The 22774-nt window shown below is 51.0% G+C and overlaps 1 protein-coding gene across 1 annotated transcript in view; it reads left to right on the plus strand.

Moving 5' to 3' along the window:
* Jph2 (junctophilin 2) overlaps nt 1-21304 on the plus strand; it is a 70425-nt gene extending 49121 nt beyond the window's left edge. The window contains exons 3-6 of the mRNA XM_029474390.2: nt 15827-15945; nt 17505-18244; nt 18878-18972; nt 19653-21304. Coding sequence (XP_029330250.1) covers nt 15827-15945; nt 17505-18244; nt 18878-18958 — 940 coding nt within the window. The 3' untranslated portion in view covers nt 18959-18972; nt 19653-21304. The remainder of the gene's footprint in view (nt 1-15826; nt 15946-17504; nt 18245-18877; nt 18973-19652) is intronic.
* Nucleotides 21305-22774: the final 1470 nt, after the last annotated feature.

Consider the following 22774-nt stretch of genomic DNA (forward strand, 5'->3'; position numbering starts at 1 on the left):
ATCATGGGCACAAACTGACTTAGACATGCACACACGCCCCACCACACACACACACACACACACACACACACACACACACACACACACACCACACACGTAAAAAGAAACACTAGCCTGGAAGATTTCTCTCGCCCCTCTTCTACTCTACGGACCAAAGTGGGAAGGGGCGTGGCCGTCAGTGCTGTAAGAGCTAGATTTATAAGCGCCTGTCCACCAGGAACCTGACATTCGGAGGCAAAGGAGCAAAAGGCGTCCCCAGCCTTTTCAGGCCTTGTATACAGCTCACAGTTGTCGATTCGGCATTCTTGCGGAAAAGAGGTGGATATTCAGACGAATGGTGTGCACCAGAATCTTATCTGAAGACAGCAGCTGTCCTTTCACCCTGTCTTTTGGGCAGTTCATCTCATGGCCGAGGTCTGCCGGAGCACTAGAAGAAGAGTCTCCAGAATGGAAGGGAGGGGCGGGGCCACTCCAACTTCATCCTTTCCATTCCCTTGCTTGTACAGATAAAGGATTGCTTCTATTTACGAGAATTCGGGGGCTAGAATCCATCTACCTTGTGGCTCTGCTATTTCTAGCATATGGCTTCTAAGGTCACATTCTCTTCAACTGGTAAAGGGAGAAAACAGATCCCAGGATACCCATGGAAGGATGCTATTGGCTAGGCTGGGAAGCACGAAATTAGATTCTCTTACATTCTATTGGCCAGAGATAGTCACGTGGCCCGAAAGGGACCCTGGGAGAAAGTCTAGATGTGAGCCCAGGAAGAGGTGGAGACCCAGCCGCTTGGTGAACTTGGGCTACCATGCATGCCTGTTGTTTTTACATGGGTGCTGGGGATTTAGCTCAGGACCTTGTGCTTCCGAGGCAAGCCCTTTATTGAGTGAGTTATCTCCCCAGCCACTGATCAAAGCCGTGTAGATTTTGTCTTACTGGGTTTCGGGGTTAATCCAGCTTCCTTCTGTCGGAAGTAGAATCAGAGATTAAGTGACTGGGGTAGACCAGACTCACTTTGGGGCCTAGCCTTGAACCTCTGTGCTCAGCCATCATCCCCCATGTACCCAGCATGGCCCCTCCAGTCCACCTCTCTGGTCTTGCTCTGATTGTCCCTCCCACCTCCCATCTTCCCCTGAGTGCTTGCTCCCACCTGACCTGTTCCTTAGCTTTACCCAACACCACACTGCTTTCTGATAGCATCTCAGGCCTCCACATCATTCCTCACGTGGTTGGTTGGTCACCAGGCATGGAACCTGTTGTTTCTCTGTCTTTTCCTGGTAGGACACCTCATGTTCCTTCTTTTTACCACTCCAGGCCCAGACCTGTAACCTCTTAAAAGGCTCAGCAAAGGTCTCTGAGTTACTGTATCAAATTCCTTACTTTTTTTGGTTTTAAATGCCTTCATTGTGTGGGTTAGTTGTTCTTCCCGGGAAACCTGCTTCAAATCCATTACACCAAGAGCAAGACCTCAACTCGTATGCCCCTGCACCTATTATGCGTTGGGTATAAAGTTCATTGCTACAGCTGTGCACCTACTGTGTGCTGGGCATGGTATTCAGTGATGCGGGGGTTATAGGTGTGAGAGAGATGGGGTCATCTCTCACCTTAGTGGGCTTCCTGGTGTGATATAGTCCCTAAGCTTGGGGCAGTCCTGGTTGGCGCTGGGTATAGTCACAGCTGTTTATAGTCAGACGTTGGGGTTTCTTCTGTTTCACAAAGGGGAAACCAAAGCACAGAAAGTAAAGCAACCTAATTGAAGTCACAGAGCTTGGAAAAAGTAGGCTGTGAGCTGATGAGACAGTGCAATCAGTAGAGCTGTGACTGGGGAGACAACCGGTCAGCAGAGTGTTTGCCACTCAAGATGAGGACCCTCAGGATCCACGTCAAGAAATAAAACAACGGACTGGAGAGGTGGCTCAGTGGTTAAGAGCACTCACTGCTCTTCTAGAGGACCCAGGTTCAATTCTCAGAAAACACAGGGTGGTTTATAACCATCTGTAACTCCAGTTCCAGGGGATCTGACAGTGCTCTGTGACCTCTGTGCACCAGGTACACATGTGGTACACACACGTATACACACAGGCAAAACGCTTGCACACATGAAATAAAAACTCAATAAATCTGATAAAAAAACAAACAAACAAACAAAAAAACCAGACCATCACCAACAGGGTTGGTTAATGTACCTGTAATACCAATTTGGGAAAAGAGGTAACAGACAGCCCCGGGGGCTCACTGGCCAGCCAGCCTAGCCTACTTTGAGAAACTCCAGGCATGAGCATTCACATGAATGGATGCACGCATACTGCACATGATCACACACGTGTGCACACACGCCTATCAAATCATAAATAAATGTAATAAAAAAAAAATAAGGGGAGGCATGGCTGAAACCCAGGTCATCTGTCACTCAGCAGGCACATCTGGGATAGGTCCCCTGACAGTGTGCTGCCCACAGTGGCTGTAGGCTTTCCAACATCCCGCACACAAGGACTCAACATTATAACTGTTGCTCGGTTCTGTGGCTGAGAGACAGTGACAGTGAACATCTCTTCTGGAACCTGGTGCCTGGCCTGGCCTACATTGGTTTTGCCACTCAGGCAGCCTTTGGAACCAGAAGTGTGATTTCTGGTTGTGTGCAAGAGGGATCCCTCTGGAGCCTCTCCCTGCAGGGTCTCAGTGGAGGTGCTGGAGAGCTGGGGACCTGTCTGCCATGCCCCAGGAATCACGTGGGAGCTGCCTGGAATTCCTCCCCAAGTCCTTATCAGTTTCCATTCACCCTGGGGTGGGGCTGAGGTGGGTGCTGGTGCCACTGGGGGCTGGTCTGGAGAAAGTTGGAATGCCACAGCTGAGCTCCACCTGGGGAGGGGCTGGAAGCCGGGGCTGGGCTGCACAGGGAGAGCTCAGCTGTCACATTCCTGGGGCTCAGGGAGAGCGATCCCGGGCGCCTTGTCCTTATTTAGGCAGGAGATGTCTGCTGACTTGGGTCTGCTGGATGCCATGGCCTGACGACTCACTCTCACCAGGTGGGTGGGGCAGGATGAGCACGTTCACAGCTAGGTCAGCAAACTCCGATCCCAGCAGACCCAGACACCCCAGGGTGGCAAGTTCAACCCTTGGGGAGACAAAGCATCCTGTCAGCAAAAAGTAGCAGCTACCATTTGTGGGAGATCAGCCCTGCCAGGCACCACAACAAGCCAGCCCATAAGCCCGAGGGGAGCGGAAGGGTTCCCCTATTCTCTTCTGTGTGGCTTGCTGCATATGCTAGGCAGGCATTCAACCTCTGAGCTATGGCCCACCCCTTCCTTTTTCTTATTTTGGTGGGAGTCACAACGGAATTCCAGGCTTGCCCCTTTCCTGTTGGGGGGGGGGGGGCGGGGGGAGGAGGCTGGCTATCTAGCCTACCCACCTGTTAGTGCAGATTGCAAGCCAGAGAGAAGTGATGCTGTTTTATAAACTTACATCTAAGCGATGTCTATCACTTTGGGCAGATCTTGTTTGTTAGAGCAAGTCACTAGACTTAGCACACATTCAAAGAGGAGAAATGAGACCAGAGCGTGGCCTTCAGGAGACACCTGAGAAATCTGCCCGTTCCCCTCATTTTTTTTTTTTCAGAAAGTAATGAATGCACAGAGAGGTTAAATGATTTGTGCAGGTCACACAGCTAGGAAGGGTGTGGGGGGGACAGTGTCTGGGATTCAAATCCACAAGACATGATCATAAAGTCCGTGATCTTAACTTTGATGGCTCAGTTAAGTCTGTGTTCACAGCCCTGTTAGCAAACCAGTACAGGGATGGACCCACCAGGAAGGTGGACTTCTAAACTAATGCATCCATTGGTTCGCTAGCATGGTGGTTTCTGAATGCTACCCCTTCAATGGATACTTTCCCAGTCATTTATAAAATGCCATTTAAAAATTGGAAGTATGGGCCAGGTGTGGTAGCTCATGTCTTTAACCCTAGCACTTAAGAGGCAGAGGCAAGCAGGATCTCTTTGAGGTTAAGGTCAGCCTGATCTACATAACAAATTACAGGACTTCATAGAGAGACCCCCCCTTTAAGAAAAAACCATATAAGGAGGTATACTTTTTCCACATTTGGTACCTGAGCTGGAAACTGAGGCTTGGTACATGTTAGGTAAGTATATATGCAGCCATTGGATGAACTGTTTTGGGAGGGAAGCTTCCTGAGTGGCTCTGAAGACCCTGTCTTTTGCACAGCCAGCTCTGGTGGTCCTGCAGGCTTATGATGCCCTGCTGTGGCTTCTCCAGTCGCCAAAGTGTGGCTCAACCCCAGCCTCACAGTCTTACCGATAACTACTGGCCCTCACGGACCAGCCACTTCAGGGGAGGGATCTTGCTGGTAACCACACATTCTGCGGCCCCTCAGACAGGCTGCAGGAATGTAGGGAACCCCACAGTGCCCCTAGAGGAAGAGATTGGCTTAAGGCCATTTTCAGTTGCAGGCTGTTCAGGATTGTGACTGAAGGCTGATAGTTATCCAAAAGACTGTGAGACTGGGGTAGAACCACGCACGCTTTGGCAACCGGAGAAGCCTCAGCTCTTTCTAGCTGCAAGCTTGACATGAGCCTTCTACGCCAGCATCTCTTCTCCAGGGAACTGGGGCATCTCGGAGATGAATGTGATCTTAGCTGTTGTAGCTTCCTATTGCTGCTACAATGAATGGCAGCAAACTTGCGACCAAAGGTTCTTTCTCTTATTTCTGGAGCTGAACGGTCTTTCGGGAATGTCACTGGGCTAACGTCGAATGTTAGGTAGCAGGGTTAGTTCTTACTTCGTGCTCTGGGAGGAGAGCCCAGCCATTGCTTTCCAGCTTCAAATGGTCCTTACCCTGACCCTTGGCTCATAGCCATTCCTGTAGCCTTAGGGCACATCTCTGGTCTCCATAATCAATTCTTTCCGATGTCAGTTCTTCCTAGTATGCCTCTTATTGTACCTGTGATTAAATGTAGGACTTTCCTAACCCTGCAAATACCCATCTCACATCTGCCAGGCCTGTTTGCCATGTAAGGGGATGCTCACAGGTTCCTGTGATCAGAAGGTGGTTATCTGGGACAATTTTCCAGCCACCTGAATAGGACAAGGGGCTGGAATGTCGTGAGCCAATCTTGCATCTAAGGCTGGAAGGGCTGCATCTCCATTCACCTTCCCACTCCCTCATTGGAGCAGATTCTGCATAGGAGGCTTCTCTTGCAAGCAGACCATCACCCCATACAACACAATCATCTGGAGGTGCAGCCCCCTCCCCATCCTGGGGGAATTTGGAACGAGCTTCCATGGTGGGGAAGCTCTGCATAGGACTGGGGGCAGGTATTGCTTTTAGACCTTGAAACCATACCCCCCAATGCCACCTCTGATGTCCACTTTAAATAAAATGTGTCCACATTCAAAGATTGCAAAAACGAGATCTGCTCTGGGCTGGTGTCTTAGTTACTCTCCCAGCTACTGTGATAAAATATTCTGACAAATGCTACTTGTCTTAGTCAGGGTTTCTATTCCTGCACAAACATCATGACCAAGAAGCAAGTTGGGGAGGAAAGGGTTTATTCGGCTTACACTTCCATGCTGCTGTTCATCACCAAAGGAAGTCAGGACTGGAACTCAGACAAGTCAGGGAGCAGGAGCTGATACAGAGGCCATGGAGGGATGTTCTTTACTGGCTTGCCTCCCCTGGCTTGCTCAGCCTGCTCTCTTATAGAACCAAGACTACCAGCCCAGGGATGGTCCCACCCACAAGGGGCCTTTCCCCCTTGATCACTAATTGAGAAAATACCTTACAGTTGGATCTCATGGAGGCATTTCCTCAACTGAAGCTCCTTTCTCTGTGATAACTCCAGCTGTGTCAAGTTGACACAAAAATAGCCAGTACACTACTCAAGGGAGAAAGGGCTTATTTTGGCTCGCAGTTTGAGGGTATGGGCCATCCTGGAGGGGAAGTTGAGGGAGCAGGAACTTGAAGTGACAGATCATATCACATCCAGAGTCAGGAGACAGAGAACAATGAATGTTTGTGTACAGCTCATCTCCTCCTTTTCTGTAGTCTGGACCCTAAGCCTAGGGAATAGTGCCACCTGTAGTGGGCAGGTTTCCTCACCTCAATGAATCTAAACAAGAGATTTTCCTACAAGTGTGCTCAGAGGTTTGTCTCCCGTATGGGTCTAGATCCCACCAAGTTAATAACTGAGATTAATGATCATAACAGGGCCCACCCATTCCAAGTGGTTTCTGTATATTGCTTGCCTATATAGTTCAGGAACTTTATGCTATGACTGCAGGGCTGTTTATATCACTATTTTACAGATGGAAAAAAATCAAGGCATAGGAATTTTAAGCCACCTGGTATTATGCCTGTGCCCCCAACACCTCCAAACACTAAAATATGAGCAGCAGTTTTTCCTTTATAAAACTACTTACTTTCCAAAGTTTCCTATAGCAAATCAATATTATTATTTTATGATATATAATATTTACAAGCTATATCTTTAAAATTTAGAATATTAGAAAATAAACTTTTATCTGTGTTTACACATTATAAAATACAGATAAGAAGATGCCAGCTATGGCCGTGTAACCTGCCCAGGGGGCGCTCTCCTCCCAGCAATCTTCCCGTCAGACATTTCACCTTGTCTTATCTCTCCCCCCAGACTCTTCATCTTTCCAGAGCAGGGGCCATGTAAGGCTCAACTCTCACTTTAATAATCCAATGGGTAGATGACTTGACTTCTCTCTTCCTCGGTTTTCCCTCTTGTGAAGACGGTGACAGAGTCCACTTATTTTTCTGCCTTGTTAGAAGCAATCCTCACATCTCTAAATAGGAAAATGAGACTGCAAACCCAAATAGAAGAGATCATAGAAGGAAATCTTCGTGAACTTGGTCCAGGCGCAAGCATTCTTAGATAGGACCCCAACAGACCAGATAACGAAAGGAAAAGATAATTCAATAATTCAACCTCGTTACAACTCGAAGCTTTTGTGCTTCAAAGAGTACCTTTAAGACAGCGAAAAGCAGGCTAGCTGGCTCAGGAAGTGAAGGTGCTTGTGCTGTAAGCCTGGAGACCTGGATTCAGTCCCTGGAACCAGTGTAAAGGTGGAAGGGGAAAACTCACTCCAGTTATTTATTTAGAGACAGGGTCTCTCACTGAACCTGGAGTTACCAATTTGGCTAGGGTGCCCACCCAGCCAGGGAGACCCATGGATTGACCCATCTATGCCTCGCCAGGGTTGACATTGTAGATAAATGCCACTGAGCCTAGTTTTTAATGTGGGTGCTGGGGATTCAAACTCAGGACCTCGCGCATGCGCAGTGCTTCACCAAGCACTTTACCAAGCAAGCCCTCCTCCCAGCCACTAGCTAACTATCTTAAACAACTTGTTTCCTGCTCTTGTGTAGGGTGTTTGCAGGGACACCTGGTGGGCAAGCTGGCTGGATCCCTAGAAGGTGACTGTACCCCACGATGTTCGTGACCGTCCAGTAGTCCATGGCACAAACTGAGTACAAAGTGCTTAACAGATAGCCAAATGAGCACTAGTGATCTCAGGAGAAAAAGAAACATTTCATTCTGCATAGAACAGAGGGCTGGCTGAAGACTTTTCTCTAACGGACCAGAAGGGAAATACTTCTGGCTCTGCTCATCCTACGGTCTCTATGGCAACCGCCTAACTCCAGACAGTACACAAATGAATGAGTGTGGCTGCATGCCACTAAAACTTTATACAGACACCAAAATTTGAATCCCAGACCATTTTCACGTGCTACAAAATGTTACTCCTTTGGGTTTTTTTTTTCTCCAACCACTTAATAAAATAACCATTTTTAGCCAGGCTCATACAAAACCAGTCAGGGGCTTTATTTGGCCGAGCCTGCAGTAACTTTAACAGGGATTCAGAGGTGTTCTATTGGCAGTTGTGTTTGAGGGGGCCTAGAATTGTGCCTGCTTCATAATAGACAGACCACAAAATTGTAGTAAGTGAATGGCCAAAGCATGGATGTGAGCCTTGGGCATGGATGGATGGGAAGGGTCTTCCAGGCTGGGGAACAAGCCAAGCTAAACCCTGGAGTCAGGCTGCACCCACTTTTGGCTCCTCAAAGCCACTAATGTGTGGTGTGGATAACAGGGGAAAAGACTGGCTTTAATTAAGCAGCTGGGAGCCTAGCAATGGGGGTAAAGGGAGTGGGGTGGGGGTGGCAAAGGCTCCCCAAGGTGGCTGTGCTGAGTGATGGCCCTGCACCATTCCAGAACTACCAGCCTTATTTTTAACCCAGCTGCTGAAAGATAATCCGAAAGCCACGAAGAAGAGCATCTTCTCCCTGCCCCTCCCCTTGCCCCAGTTACTGTTCTCCTTTCTCCCCACAGCAGACCCAGCACTGCCCTAGGAGACCTTCACCCAGAGGCCTCATTTGGATGCAGGGGGTCGTCCGGGGTAGAGAGAAGGACGTAGTCCAGTGTCGCCCATTACAGCCTGGGGCTGGGGAGATCATTGGTGCTTAAAGACAGCCATCCAAGGCTCTCACCCTAACCCTCATCGGCAGACTGGGGCCAGCCTAGGAGGGAGCTGACCTCAGCCCTGCAGACACTTGCTTCTCAATCTGAAGCTAGCAGAGGGGCTGGCTGTACAGCTTGGAGACTAGGGAACATAGGCCACTCCCATTATGAATCAGTAGGTTTCTGGTATAGCTTGAGAATTTGCATTTCTGATGACCTGCATGTGGTGATGATGCTGGGACCTGTGCAGTGGTCACACCCAGATTGGTACCCAACTGTGGCCTTTGTGTGACAGCAGTGCCAGCAATCTTTTACTCTAGGGTTGTTTGGTACACCCAGTGAAGGCTACCTTTAGCTATGCTTGGTAATTCCCCAAAGATCGATTGCCTCTAGTGAAGGGGCCTGAAAGCATGCTACATAGCATAGCTGGGCTACATTTAGAGACTGGTTGGGAGCTCACGAAAGGTGAGGCCCTTAGGTATAGGGACAAGCAAATTCTCTGAATACATGTGTAGGGCAAGGATGGGGAAGGAAGATGAAGGCAGAGGATGTGGCTGGCTTGGGGAGCCAGAGCATCCAGACCAGTGTGTGCAGGGAGAGAGATTGATAAGGGGTCAGCCAGGCAGGCTGGGCAGTGGACAGGGGCACAGGCCTCAACTTACACATGCCTCATGCCTGGGACAGTGTGGCCACTTCTATCTCCATGCCTATGCTGGCTGACCTGGCAACAGAGTCCAGGATCCTCCAGGACTCTGGGTGCAGGCTGCCGGTTTCCCAAGGCATCAGAAAGGAGAGTCCTTCAGCTTCTATGACCAAAATAGGACATCTTCTCAGCAGGAAGGTTGGTCTCGCATTTCTCTTTCTCCACCTGAGGTTTTGGGTTCCCAGAGAACAGTATCCCCCAAACACAGGGCTTTTTCTCACACATACCCATACATGGGTCAGACTGACCAGGGCGGGTGACTCACCTACCACTTTGTACTGATGTCAAAAATATCTTCCGGGCTTAACCCCACCATCGTCACCTATCTAGATTGTCATCATCATGGGGGGGGGGCACTTCCCACCTGCCACTCATTTCATTTCTCAGAAACTCTACAAGGAGTGGATTACAGATGGGGAAACTGAGACACAAAGAGAAAGCCGCATACTGAGCTCTGGGGTCCCAGCGGGGCTGACTGGGACAAAGTGAGGTACAGAGACCAATTAGGCTTTATTTAAAAGATTCTTTCTAATTTCTTCATCTGGCTTTTTTTTGCATCAATTTTACAGTAAAATATTGTATTAAAATATGATTTAGGGGCTCTGGGTGTCTCAGTGGTTAAAACGCTTGCTGCACAATCATGAGGGCTAGAGGTCCCGGTCCCCAGGTCCCCATCATCCACATAAACACCAAGTGGGCGTGGCAGCACTCCTGTAACTCCAGCATGGTTGTGGAGACAGGAGCCCAGAGCAAAGTGCCTAGCAAGACTCTGGTTTGTTTTAGAGACCCTGTTCTCCAAACAGGGGAGAGTAAGGTGGAAGGACAGTTGGAGATGATTCCCAACACATGAGCACACATATGCACTCACACACATGTGCCCCCACACACGTAAAACACATATACATATACATGTGCACACGGCACACAGGATAAGTGGAAGAAAAAAAGAAAAACAAAAACAAAACAAAAAAACCGTGATTTGTCTTGTCTACTGGACTCTTTGTCATTTGAATGTCTCACCTCACCCGATCCCACAGAGCCAAAGCTGGAAGTTGCCAATCCCCAAGCCTTGCCCTTTACCGTGACCTGGGAAGCTCCCGGGTCATTTGTGGACCTGGATGCCTGTGTGCTTGCCCACTGGACTGATGCAGTCCCAAAGCAAACAGCAGTGAGTGGGTGTGGCCCGGCCAAAAGGGCAGGGCCTGGGAATCTGACCTGTGTGACTCGGGGGGGGGGGGTGGGGGGTGGGGGGCGGTCAGACTCCACTATTCCCTACAGTATGGAAGGCAAACCTGTTAGTAGGGCATTGGACTCTAATCCCACAATGCCTTCACGTCCTCACTGCGCAAGCTCAGACGGTTCCTTCTTTCTTTTCTTCCGGAAAGAGGGGTGACGGAATAGCTTCTACAATGATCAGGGTGTCAACGGAGCAGCGCCTGTGGGGTTCTTCACTGCCTTGTGTGAGCTACACGTTGCACTCTGGAGCCAAGAACTCTTTCTTCAGCAACGACACTTACGTGACAGCTACCTCTCAGGGCAGGTTGGAAGGTTAGAAAAGGGAGCATAGATTTAAAGAGAAACAAACGGTCTCGGTGGGTGAGGCGCTTCACAAGCCTAGCCTGGGTTCAGAGCCTCAGAAGAGGCTGGGCTTGGTTATGCACATCTATAGCATCTGCAGGGCAGCGTGGGATTGCGGGCATGTGCCGGAGACACGGAAGGTCCTGGAGATTTGCTGGCTAAGAAGGAGGAAGGAGGAAGGAGGAAGGAGGAAGGAGGAAGGAGGAAGGAGGAAGGAGGAAGGAGGAAGGAGGAAGGAGGAAGGAGGAAGGAGGAAGGAGGAAGAAGAGAAGCAGTTGCAGCTGCAACTGAGGAGGGCATCTAGACGTGAACCTCTGGCCTCTACATGTGCCTTGTGCCTTTACATATACACGGCATATACCCAACACACACACACACACCACACACACACACACACACACACACACACACCACACACACACACACACACACACACACAGGCCTGGTTCATAGGAGTTTAAGAGGACTCTCCCTGTGGCCTCCTGAGCACTGGAGACCGAGGTAAACAAACCTGTGTATGGCATCTCTCTTAGGAATTAGCTCATCTGCAGAGACTCAACAGCTCAGACTCGAAAGCTCTCTTCCTATCTCAAAGCTCCTATCTCAGCGGCCCTCAACCTGTGGATCTCAGACCCTCTGGCAAACTTCTATCTCCCTCAAATATTTATATTATGCTCTCTAACAGTAGCAAAATTATATGTACTGTTCCTTCTGCCTGGCTCCTCCCACCCTTTCCTCTTTGTTCAGCCTGAGGGCTGTTTCTTCAAGTCTTGAGCCCCATGCCCTATTGACTGAACTTGGACCTCCCCAGCAGCTAACCTCCACAGACACTCTATCTGAAGTCCCGTACAATCTCTATGGATTCTATATTCCCTTCTAGGCGCATCCCACAGTTGCAACCAGATATTTCTGCTGTCACATGGCTGTGGACGAGCTGCCTTCTCCAAAGCCTGGGTGGTCAGTGTCTGCCACTTCTGAAGGCATTGATCAAGTGCACAGAATTTGGGATTATGGTCAAAAGTGCCAACTTCTACATTCTGTGGCTGCCCCTCGGCAGGCAATCAGACCGCCTGTGCCTCAGTTTCCTCTTTCCTAAAATGGGGGTGGGGGGAGTGTACCAGCTTCCTAAGGCAGTCTGATGGTAACTGAGCTACCCTCGTAACTGCTTCAGAACACTGCCTGACCTGCTGTAAACAGGGCTGTGGCTCGGGCAGGCATTGTTCTTCCGTTAGTCATGTTAGACCTGGGCCAACAGCTGATACAAATATCTCTCCAATGTCAAGTGTGACACAACAAATGTGTAAAGTTTGTTCTTGCAACATTCCGATGTGGGACTGCAGGGGATCCTTCCCACTGCACACAGACAGGCTCAGGCCTCCGCTGGGCTTCCTTCCTTCCTTCCTTCCTTCCTTCCTTCCTCCCTCCCTCCCTCCCTCCCTCCCTCCCTCCCTCCCTCCCTCCTTCTTCCTTCCTTCCTTCCTTCCTTCCTTCCTTCCTCCTTCCTTCCTTCCTTCCTTCCTTCCTTCCTTCCTTCCTTCCTTCCTCCTTCCTTCCTTCCTCCTTCCTTCCTTCCTTCCTCCCTCCCTCCCTCCCTCCTTCCTTCCTCCTTCCTTCCTTCCTTCCTTCCTTCCTTCCTTCCTTCCTTCTTCCTTCCTTTCTTCCTTCCTTCCTTCTTCCTTCCTTCTTCCTTCCTTCTTCCTTCCTTCCTTCTTCCTTCCTTCTTCCTTCCTTCCTTCCTCCTTCCTTCCTTCTTCCTTCCTTCTTTCCTTCTCTCCTTCTTCCTTCCTTCCTTCCTTCCTTCCTTCCTTCCTTCCTTCCTTCTTCTTTCTTTCTTTCTTTCTTTCTTTCTTTCTTTCTTTCTTTCTTTCTTCCTTTCTTTCTCTCTCTCTTTTCTTCCTTTTAAAAATATTTTTGTTTTATTTTTTCTTCTCTCATATATTACATCCCAACTGCAGTTTCCCCTCCCTGCCCCCACCTTTCCTTTGCACGGATCCAACCTCCCGGCCTTCACCTCCCCTCAGAAAAGAGCATATCCTCCAGAGACATCAACCAAATAGGACATACAAGCGACAAGAAGACCAGGCATAAATTCTCACCTCAAGGCTGGATGAGGCAACTCAGTAGGGGGAAAAAAAGGGGGTCCCAAAGGCAGGCAAGAGAGTCAGAGACAGCTCAGCACCCCTTCTCAGGGATCCTAGAAGAACGCCAAGCTACACGATCATAACATATATGCAGAGGACCTAGGGCAGACTAATACAGGCTCCCCGATGAGCCCACTGAGTCCAGGTCAGACAGTTGATTTTGTGGGCTGTGTTCTTGTGGTTTCCCTGATACCTCTGGCTGCTCCGATCCTTCCTTTCAACCATCGGCAGGACTTCCCAGGCTCTGCCTAATATCTGACTGACTCTATTGACACTACATTTCTTTCCTTTTTTTCTTCTTTTCTCTTCCTTTTTTTTTTTTTTTTTTTTTTGGTTTGGTTTTTCGAGACAGGGTTTCTCTGTAGCCCTGGCTGACCTGGAACTCCCTCTGTAAACCAGGCTGGCCTCAAACTCAGAGATCTGCCTGCCTCTGTCTGCCAAGTTCTGGGATTAAAGGTGTGCGCCACCACTGCCCAGCTACTGAATTTCTGTTAATAAAATATTTTTATTAGTTATTTTTACGTGTATGGGTGTTTTGCCTGAATGTATGTGCGTGCAGTCCCCACAGAGGCCAGTAGAGGGCACCCCAAGACTGAAGTTACAGATGGTTGCTGTGAGCTGCCATGAGGATTTTGATCTGGGTTCAATACCCAGCACCAATGTTCTTATCTGCTGAGCCACCTCTCCAGCTCCTCTACTGCATTTCTTAACTTGCGGGTCAACAAGGGTTCTGTGGATAGTCTTTAGTAGGTCCATGCCCCTAGAAACATGGCATGTAGTAGTGACCCCCAAGTTAAGAGAATGTCCTCAGAGAGGGAGAAGTCAGTAGCAGATACACAGGAAAGGAAAGGGCTGAGCAAGGGCTGGTCTCAGCTGCAAACATGTTTGGTCTGAGCACAGGGGACTGTGGGGGCAGGAGGGGCACTGTACCTTGGGGTTGTGGAGGTCACAGAGGGAGTGGGCTGGCATGATCCAGTTTGGTGGAGGCTCTCTGGTGTGAGCCGGCCTCTGTTGGAGTCTGTGGACATGGCGCTTTCACTTTGAACACAGCAGCACTGCTGGCCGCACTTCTCTGGGTTAGCATGGGATCATGGGTACTCACAGCAGCTAGGTCAAGTGTATTTGTTCCGCTAAGGGACCGGGTGGGGTACACAAAGTGTCCATGTGCGTGTGTGAACTGAAGCTCAGCATTTTCTTCCATTCTGGGACTAGGCAGCAGGCCATAGGGATACTTGCCATATCTGTGACTCTGTCTCCAGTAGATATCACAGGGTTTCATGTCACGAGTGGTAGGATTATAGATTTGAGCTACCATATCCAGTAACACTCATTTAAACTTCTGAATTGTGATGGTCAGTATACCTGATAGATATATTTTTAAAAGATATTTATTTATTATTTATTTATTTATTTATTTATTTATTTATTTATTTATTTATTTATTTATATGAGTGCTCTATCTACATGCAAGCCTGCATGGTAGAAAAGGGCATCAGATCCCATTACAGATGGTTGTGAGCCACCATGTGGTTGCTGGGCATGGAACTCAGGATCTCTGGAAAAGCAGCCAGGGCTCTTAACTGCTGGGGCATCTCTCCAACCCCCTGATAGATATTTTTAATGTTGGTGGAAAAGGACATATGTGCCTTTAATGCCAACACTCAGGAGGCAGAGACAGGCAGATCTCTGAGTTTGAGGTCGGCCTGGTTTATAGAGAGTTCCAGGACAGCCAGGGCTACACAGAAAGCCCCCCTCTAAAAAAAAAAAACCAAGAAAATAAGCAAACCAAAAAGGATATATGCTATATTATGAATTTGATCTTTTGTTTATTTTTTAAGATTCATTCATTGTGTGTGGGTACATGCATGTGAATGCGGGTGCCCAAATAATCCAAAGAGGCTGTTGGATATCCTGAAGCCAGAGTTACAATTGGTTGTGTGCCTGGGGTGTGAGTGCTAGGGACTGTACGTGGGTCCCCTAGAAGAATCCTTTATATGCTTTTAGCCCCCGAGCCATCACTCCAGCCACATGGATTTGTTCTTTGAAATATTTTCTTAAGTGTCAATTCAACTGCAGCTCTTCACAGCTCTATACACTTCGTGCATCTTGAAACCTTATTGATTTTATTTTTGATGTGTGTTTATGGTGTGTGTTTGTGTTTGTTTGCATGGAGGCCACAGGACAATCTTGTGGCACCGACTTTCGCTTTCCACCTTTTCTCGGGTTCACAAGGTTCAACTCTAGCCTTCAGGCTCGCTCGGCAAGCGCTTTTACCTGCTGAGCCATCATGCCTGTCTCTTATTTTGTGTGATTTTAAAAAAAATGCTCTGTCAGATGTGATGGTGTGCATGACTTTGCTTCCAGCACTTGAGAGGCAGAGGCAGACAGATCTCTGGGGGTTCAAGGTCAGCCTGGCTTACAAAACAAACTCCAAGCCTCTCAGGGCTATATAATGAGACCCTGCCTCAAAATAAATAAAACATTGTCTGGAAAAGGAGTCCACAGGCTTCATTGATTGGCCAAAGATGGAGAGAGAAGCTATGCAATGAAAGAGGCTAAACACACTGTGCTGGTGTGACAACATTATCTGTATTAAAACGCAACCGGCAAAAGGGCTTTATTGATCAGGCCCAGAAATAAAATGCTTCAGGTCTTCCCAGAATGCACTGGGAAGGATGCAGCCCATCTGATCATACCAAGCTGAAAGGGAGGCTGGAGGAATGTAGTCTGTGCATTCCCAGAGACTGGACAACTGTGCTAGAGAATGCCCAATAGTCTGGGACAGAGGGCTGTAATACTCATTGACGTCCCAAGTGAGAATCTCTGTCCAGGGTGACTCGCTGTGTCTCAGGGAGGATGGGCAGAGGGCTTGATTCTAAATCTCCCACTATATTGTCTCCCTAGGACAAGCCATGCCAAAGCCAAGGCCGAGGCAGCAGAACAGGCTGCCCTGGCTGCCAACCAGGAGTCCAACATCGCCCGTACATTGGCCAAGGAGCTGGCTCCAGATTTCTACCAGCCAGGTAGGGCCAGGCAAGGATGGGATGGGCAGGGCCAGACCCATTAGCTTTATTTGCTGCAAGGTGGAGATGCTCACGTGGAACTCTGAATGCCTGTGCGTTTTTGGAACCTGTGGGTGGGGTGTAAACAGGAGATGAGATATTAGGGGGCACACATTTCTGCCTCTTTGCAAGACCGGTGATACAGCTGAGGTTCCCAGCGATAAGCAGAACCTACCCCAGTTTGTCTTTTAACTCTACTCTGGGTAAGGCAGATGGGAGGGGGAGCTGGTGATGCTGCGATGAGGGGCAGGTCTCTGGTGCATGAGAAGGTCAAAGGGCTCTCTGCAACTTTCAAAAGTTTGAGGAGAATTCATCAGGCCCTGCCTATGTGTCAGGCATAGTGCTGGGCTCTTATGACATATAGCTGGGACCCAGCATCAGGAGTCACACAGGCAGCTTTGCACTGGGTAGCACGGACTCACATGTTTAAATCCCTACCTGCTACTCCCCAGCTTTGGGATGTTGTGTAAGGTTGTGACATGGGGTCAAGAATAGTGCCCGCTTTGGGGGCATGAACTATGAGCATGTAACAGCTACAGTTAGCTTGCAGTGGCCATGTCTCTTGACGACTGCATCTCACACAGGGGATGAATGTTGGGCTGACTGGTCAGACTGGGACCCTGGGGCCAGGTCAGGTCTGTGGATTTGACTTGATCCTGACTGGGCCCATTCTTGATTTTCTGGTTCAATGGGTCCCAATGGAACCCGTGAATGACACACCCGGTGAGGTACGGGGCATGTGATAGAGCATCTGGAACGACCCTCTGAGAACTACTGCACAGCAGGTGCTGGGTGCTTGGGCAGATGGATCAAGAAGAGGGGGCTGCAGATTTAAAGGCACAGGAATGGAATAGCGTGGCATCCAGGAAGCTAGATGGTACAACAGGCAGCAGGGGGGTGAATTGAGCAAAGACACTAGGGGCTGCGACACAGACTGTGCTTGACAGAGCTGAGCTGGCTACTGAGTGTAGAGATTGGTGTCCGAGGAATTTTAAGTGAGCCACATGCTAAGTGCTCTGGAAACACCATTCTGGCTGCAGCTCATTATCCAAGTGGCCCATCTGTGATGCAGCAGGTGAGTCTTCTGGTCACAGTGTGCCCCCTGCTGGTCACAGGACGCACGACGCTAGCCTTCCTTGGATGACCAAGTAGTGACTTTTGCAAAAATAAACAAAACCCCCAAAACCCAAAACAAAACAAAAACCCTCACCTTCCAATAGTGTGATTAAGCCCATTTTTTTCTTACATAAGGATGGAAAGAGACCAGCTACGCACATCATCTCAGCTTTTTGCTGTGTGATTATTTTACCTCCCTGGGTCTCCTTTTCCTCTGTGCAACAGGATTCACAATCTCACCTACCTTACAGAGTTATTAAAACTGTCTGCTCTACCAGTCTGATCCTCTGTGCAGTGAGTGACAGCTGAGTAAACGAACGTAGCTCATAGAGGCTACCCTGCTGGCCCAGGACGGCCCAGGCAGGCTGTGGGTTCGAAGCCTACCTCTCTGTTGTCCCCTGCAGGTCCGGAGTATCAGAAGCGTCGGCTGCTCCAGGAGATCCTGGAGAACTCTGAGAGCCTGCTGGAGCCCCCAGAGCGGGGTCCCGGCACCGGCCTCCCAGAGCGGCCCCGGGAAAGCCCGCAGCTGCATGAGCGCGAGACCCCGCAGCCCGAGGGCGGACCCCCGTCTCCGGCCGGGACGCCCCCGCAACCCAAGAGGCCCCGGCCCGGAGCGTCAAAGGACGGCCTGCTGAGTCCGGGCTCCTGGAACGGGGAGCCCGGCGGAGAGGGCAGCCGGCCCGCCACGCCGTCGGATGGCGCCGGTCGTCGCAGCCCCGCGCGCCCCGCCTCGGAGCACATGGCCATCGAGGCGCTGCAGCCACCGCCCGCGCCCTCGCAGGAGCCCGAGGTAGCAATGTACCGCGGCTACCATAGCTACGCCGTGCGCACCGGGCCACCGGAGCCTCCGCCCTTGGAGGATGAGCAGGAGCCCGAGCCTGAGCCCGAGCCCGAGGTCCGGCGATCCGACTCGGCGCCCCCGTCCCCCGTCTCCGCCATAGTCCCGGAGGAGGAGCCCCCTGCGCCGCGAAGCCCGGTGCCTGTCAAGCAAGCCACTCTGGAGCCCAAGCCCATCGTCCCCAAAGCAGAGCCCAAGGCCAAGGCGCGCAAGACAGAGGCCCGAGGACTGAGCAAGGCGGGTGCCAAGAAGAAGGGCCGTAAGGAAGTGGCGCAGGCGAAGGAGGTCGAGGTGGAGGTGGAGGAGGTGAGGCTGCGGGCAGAGGCGAGCCTTTGGGGTCCTGGCAGCTCCGGATGGGGATTGTGTGCACACATGAAGTTGGGGGTAACTTGTGGGACTGGAGGCAGAACAGGACAAGGGCCAACTCCAGGACAGTGGAACATTGAGTGTGGCCTGACTCTCAGAGGGTTTGCGCACAGGTGACAAGGCAGAGGAGCCGCGGCAAGTGCGAGCCTGAGCTGTAGACTGCACCTGCGGAATCGGTGGCATAGGCTAGCTCACCAGCCACCTCTCCGTTCGGGAGGTTTGGGGGGGTGGGGGTGGGATGGAGTGGAGGAAGATTCCAACAGAGCTTGAGCCCCCAGCCTCTAATGGGGTCCAGGAACCAAACTCAGCAGCAAAGAGCAAAAGCTAGCGTTTAAAGTGAGTGATGGAGTTCCAGACTCCACTCCGGCTTTGATGTGGAAGATTGGGTTAATTAGTTTCAAGAATTCTTTCTGCACTCCTGGGTGCAGGGTCCAACTGTGGACAAACCAGGGATGTTTTTAGGAAGAAACTTCCATAAGCCCTGGCTTCTTTGCCCAGCTTTGTAATCTTGTTGGGGGTCTGGGGGTGTCTAGAGGTCCTGGGGACTCAGGCAGACTTTCTCCATGCCTTCAGGTACCCAACACCGTCCTCATCTGTATGGTGATCTTGCTGAACATCGGCCTGGCTATCCTATTTGTTCACCTCCTGACTTGACCCTCATCTACCAGGTATGGCCAGAGGATGCAGCCTGGAAACCAGGGTGGTGGGTCTTGGTACTTGGTACTGGGCTGCTAGGTAAAGCCCACCCCCCTAGTGTACAGGCACGATACTCCTTGCATCCCAAATACTCAACCCTATCTCTCCCATTGAACCTCCACCACCTTCAGTTTCCTGTCCCTCCACATGCCCTTAGTTGGCTCTGTTTCCTTCTAGGGTAGAATTTGGGCTCAGGCTAAAGGACAGTAGCCCTCACTGGTGTGAGGATGTTCCTGCTGCTGGGACAAACCTTACAACTTGAGTCTGGAACTTGGCCACACCGCATCTTGCCTCCTGAGGAGGTTCCTCAAGAGACCTCCTGCTTTGATCCTGGCTTAGTGTGGCATAGCAGTTTCTAGGCAGGCCCAGGAGTGGGGAAGTCCTTGTTCTGTCTCTGGCAGCGTTAGCCTCACAAGGTCTGATGCTGAGCTCTGGGGGGTTCTCCAAGTTACTGGACACCTGAGGGGCTTTTCTTCAGGCACTTAGGACTTTGAGGGTCCAAAGAATCCAAGTACCCAAGAAGACAGCTGGGAAGGGACAGGATGGGAGGGCCAGCAGGGAACAGGAGGGAGGCAGAGCAGAGGCTTGACCCCTGCCCTTCTTGTGGCTCAGCCTTGGATGTCTTCTGATGACTGGTGTTGTCTCCATCCAGCGCCAGGAGTTCCGCTGAGGATGGCAGGACCTGTCTTTCTGCAGTGCCAAGCAGGTGTCCCAGGAGGATGGGACTTCGGACCTAAAGCCTTGCTCACATCCACGCCATGAACATTTAAGGAGGCCTCCCAAGAGCCCATGCTGGGTGCCGGGATGCCAGAGGAAGAGAATGTACCCCCGAGGTACAAAGGATGCCCTGAGGGAATAGCCCTGGTCCCCCGAGCCCCGTTTGCTCCTGCACCTGTTCTCAGCCCTGTCCCACCTCACCCTGCCACCCTTCCCTGGGCTTTTGTGTGTTTTGAGAGATATCAGGAAAGCAAGATATTAATACAGATCTCTCCCTCTTCCCCCTACCCCGCCCACAATCTAGTCCTCCGGCTGATGGCTTGAGGCCACCCAGGAGGATGAGGGGTTCACAAGTCCCTTGGGTAGTGCAGTCAACCCCAGCCCATGCTGTTCAGGGTCCTTAGAGTTCTGGAGGGCAGCATAGGAAACAGAGAAGCCCAGCTGGATATACCAGCATGCAATGCTCCGCATCCTCCAACTAGTCCAGTTGGTATCCCCTAGGACCAGTGGGGGAGGGGTGCAGGGGGTGGAGGGGAACCTGAGCATCTGAGCCTTTGGCTGGGAAGCCACCTACAGGGGTCTGGGATGGGGTGCTAAGAAGACGAGGCATGTTGGTGATGGCTCCTGATTTTGAGTGTCTCTGAGCCTGAGGCTGGAGTTCATTTAGGGTCATGGATGTTCCCTGGGCATTGTGTAGGAGCTCTGGGCCCGAGAGTTACAGCTACTGTGATGTCCTAAGAACTGACTCATCCCTGTTCCCCATCGAAGCCACTGTGGGATCAGGGGAGCATGGCACAGAAGTCAAGAGCTGAATCCCTGGTGCATACTCTCTGGCAGAGGCTGGAGACATGCATTATGCAGGGGAGCAAACCTGGGCTCTAGCTGGGTGCAGCCCGCCCGTGCAGCAATGAGTCGTGCTTGGCAAAAAGTTTACCCGCATGCACCTCACCTAAAGAAGTTTGCACCACACTGCGTGTCTGGGCCCTCGGGCTTGCTGGGTGTAGCATGGCAGCCCAGGAGTGGGTCCCCATTCCCAGGAGGATGGAAGAAAAGAGTTTCCAGGTTCCTCCAAGTTTAGGGAAGAGGAGGCGATGGCATCCAAGCTGAGCTGGAGGAAGCTGCTGATCCTCTGACCTCTCAGGCTTGGGCATGGAAGCCAGGCACCCTCCCAGGGGAGCCTTGAACTGGATATTGGGGTTCAGCTTCCTTTTCTTCTAAATCCATGGGCACCCACTCCTCTAGAGTCACACTGGCTGCTCTCAGCACTGCCAGGGCTTGGTGGCTTGGTTGGAATCGCTTTTTTACTGAGAGGAGCCTGCGGATGTTCCTGTACCTGCCGGTGTAGGCAGGACTTTGCCTCTGGTTGGGTTTCCCTGGATTCCAGGGAATGAGGGGGTGGGCGGAGGTTCTTCGGGAGTGACAGGCCCTAGGCCTTGGTTCTGAGGTCATTGCTCTACTCTGGGTGCAGTCCAGCCCTGAGGACAAGCCTGTGACTGTCAGAGCTATCAGAGCTGTTTGGGGTGGGGGGAAAGGGTTCAGGACGCCAAGTCTGTGCCAAAATAAATTCGCATCTGCTCACAGGTTCAACTGCGCTGTGGTGTCTGCTTGTGGATCCCGGATGAGGGATGAGGGCAGCTGGGTGAAGGACACGAGGAGAGGCTGGGAGATGGCCAGTCCTACTACTTCACATTCTCTTTCAAAAGATGCTCCAGGACCATGCACACATCTCTTGTAGTCTTTTTCCAGAAGCTGCTCTGGTCAGCCTATGGCAGCAGCTAAGAGTCTGCTCTTTGAGGCTCTCTGGACTCCAGCCCTGGCTTAGACCCCTTATGTCTGGAGCCTCCATTTATAGTGCCCCATCTATAAAATGGGGGCAACCTGCCTGCCTCCTGGGGCTACCATTAGGGTTACACTAAGGACTGGAAGGGCCTGGAGGGTTGGCTCCGTGGGTAAGGTGCTATACAAGCATGAAGACCTGAGTCTGGAGCAACGGAATCTACACAAAAGTGGAACGTGGTGATGTGCACCCGTAACGCCATCTCCTGGGGTTGCTGGCCAGTTAGCTTAGCGGAAACGGTATATTCCACGTTGAATGAGGGACTCTGTCTCAAAAAAATGTGATGGAGAGGCAACTGAGGTAGACATCTTGATGCCAACCCCTGGCATCTGTGTGACCCACAAGGTAAATGTGCGCGCACACACATCACATACAGCTACAGAAAGCTGCTGAGAAATATTTATATCTCCTGGCTCGCTTGCACAGTGTTATGTATGATAATGCCCTCTTGCATCTTGATGTAGAGACTCCAGGAGCCCCAAAGGCATAGAGATGGCTTGAGCATCCACTAAGCAGCTGCAGGCTGTCTGATTGGAAGCACCAAGGCCTCCTCAGAGACCTGGGGTGGGGGGTGGGGACGAGGCGGGCTTACCCTGGCTGCCCACAGCAGGTTCTTTGAGGAAGAAGGTTCTCTAGCTTGGCTGGGAACAAGCAATGTCCATTAAGGTTCCCTCACAGCTAGTAGCCAGGGAGACCTCAAGAGGACTGAGCCTGTCACCACCTGAGCTGCACTATACGCTATCAAGTGTTCTGGCTGCCCGGCACTGCTGCTGACTTGACTGGCTGTGTACACCCGTGGGTGCCTTCAGTTCTCTTTGTTCCCTTCACCATGGAGAATAGCTCCTCACAGGAGAGCTGCTTTGAACCACATATGTATTCTGGATGGAGAAGAGGACGTGGAAACTCTATACCCTCATGATTCCCAGGAGGAGGGTTGGCTGCAGGGCACCTCAGGAGGGTCAGTGCCAATGGGAATGAGGGCAGAATTTGCTTAACCTGCAAAGCCTTTGATAAAGAGGGAAAGGGAATGGATACCCGGCCAATGGCCATGTGGTCTGCATACTGGCTGGGGTTTCTGGGACACTGGAGGACTGAAAGGATCTTGCTGGAATCCTGGAGACTGAGTCAGGTAAGGCTGGCCAGATGGGCGAGCCCTGGTGTCTTAGATATAGAACACAGCCTGGAAGATGTCTTTCAGTCTTGGTTCCTGATCTGTGTGG

Source organism: Mus caroli, unplaced genomic scaffold (genome assembly GCF_978045245.1).
Source record: "Mus caroli unplaced genomic scaffold, Mus_caroli_1 scaffold_2, whole genome shotgun sequence".
In the NCBI taxonomy this organism is placed as follows: domain Eukaryota; kingdom Metazoa; phylum Chordata; class Mammalia; order Rodentia; family Muridae; genus Mus; species Mus caroli.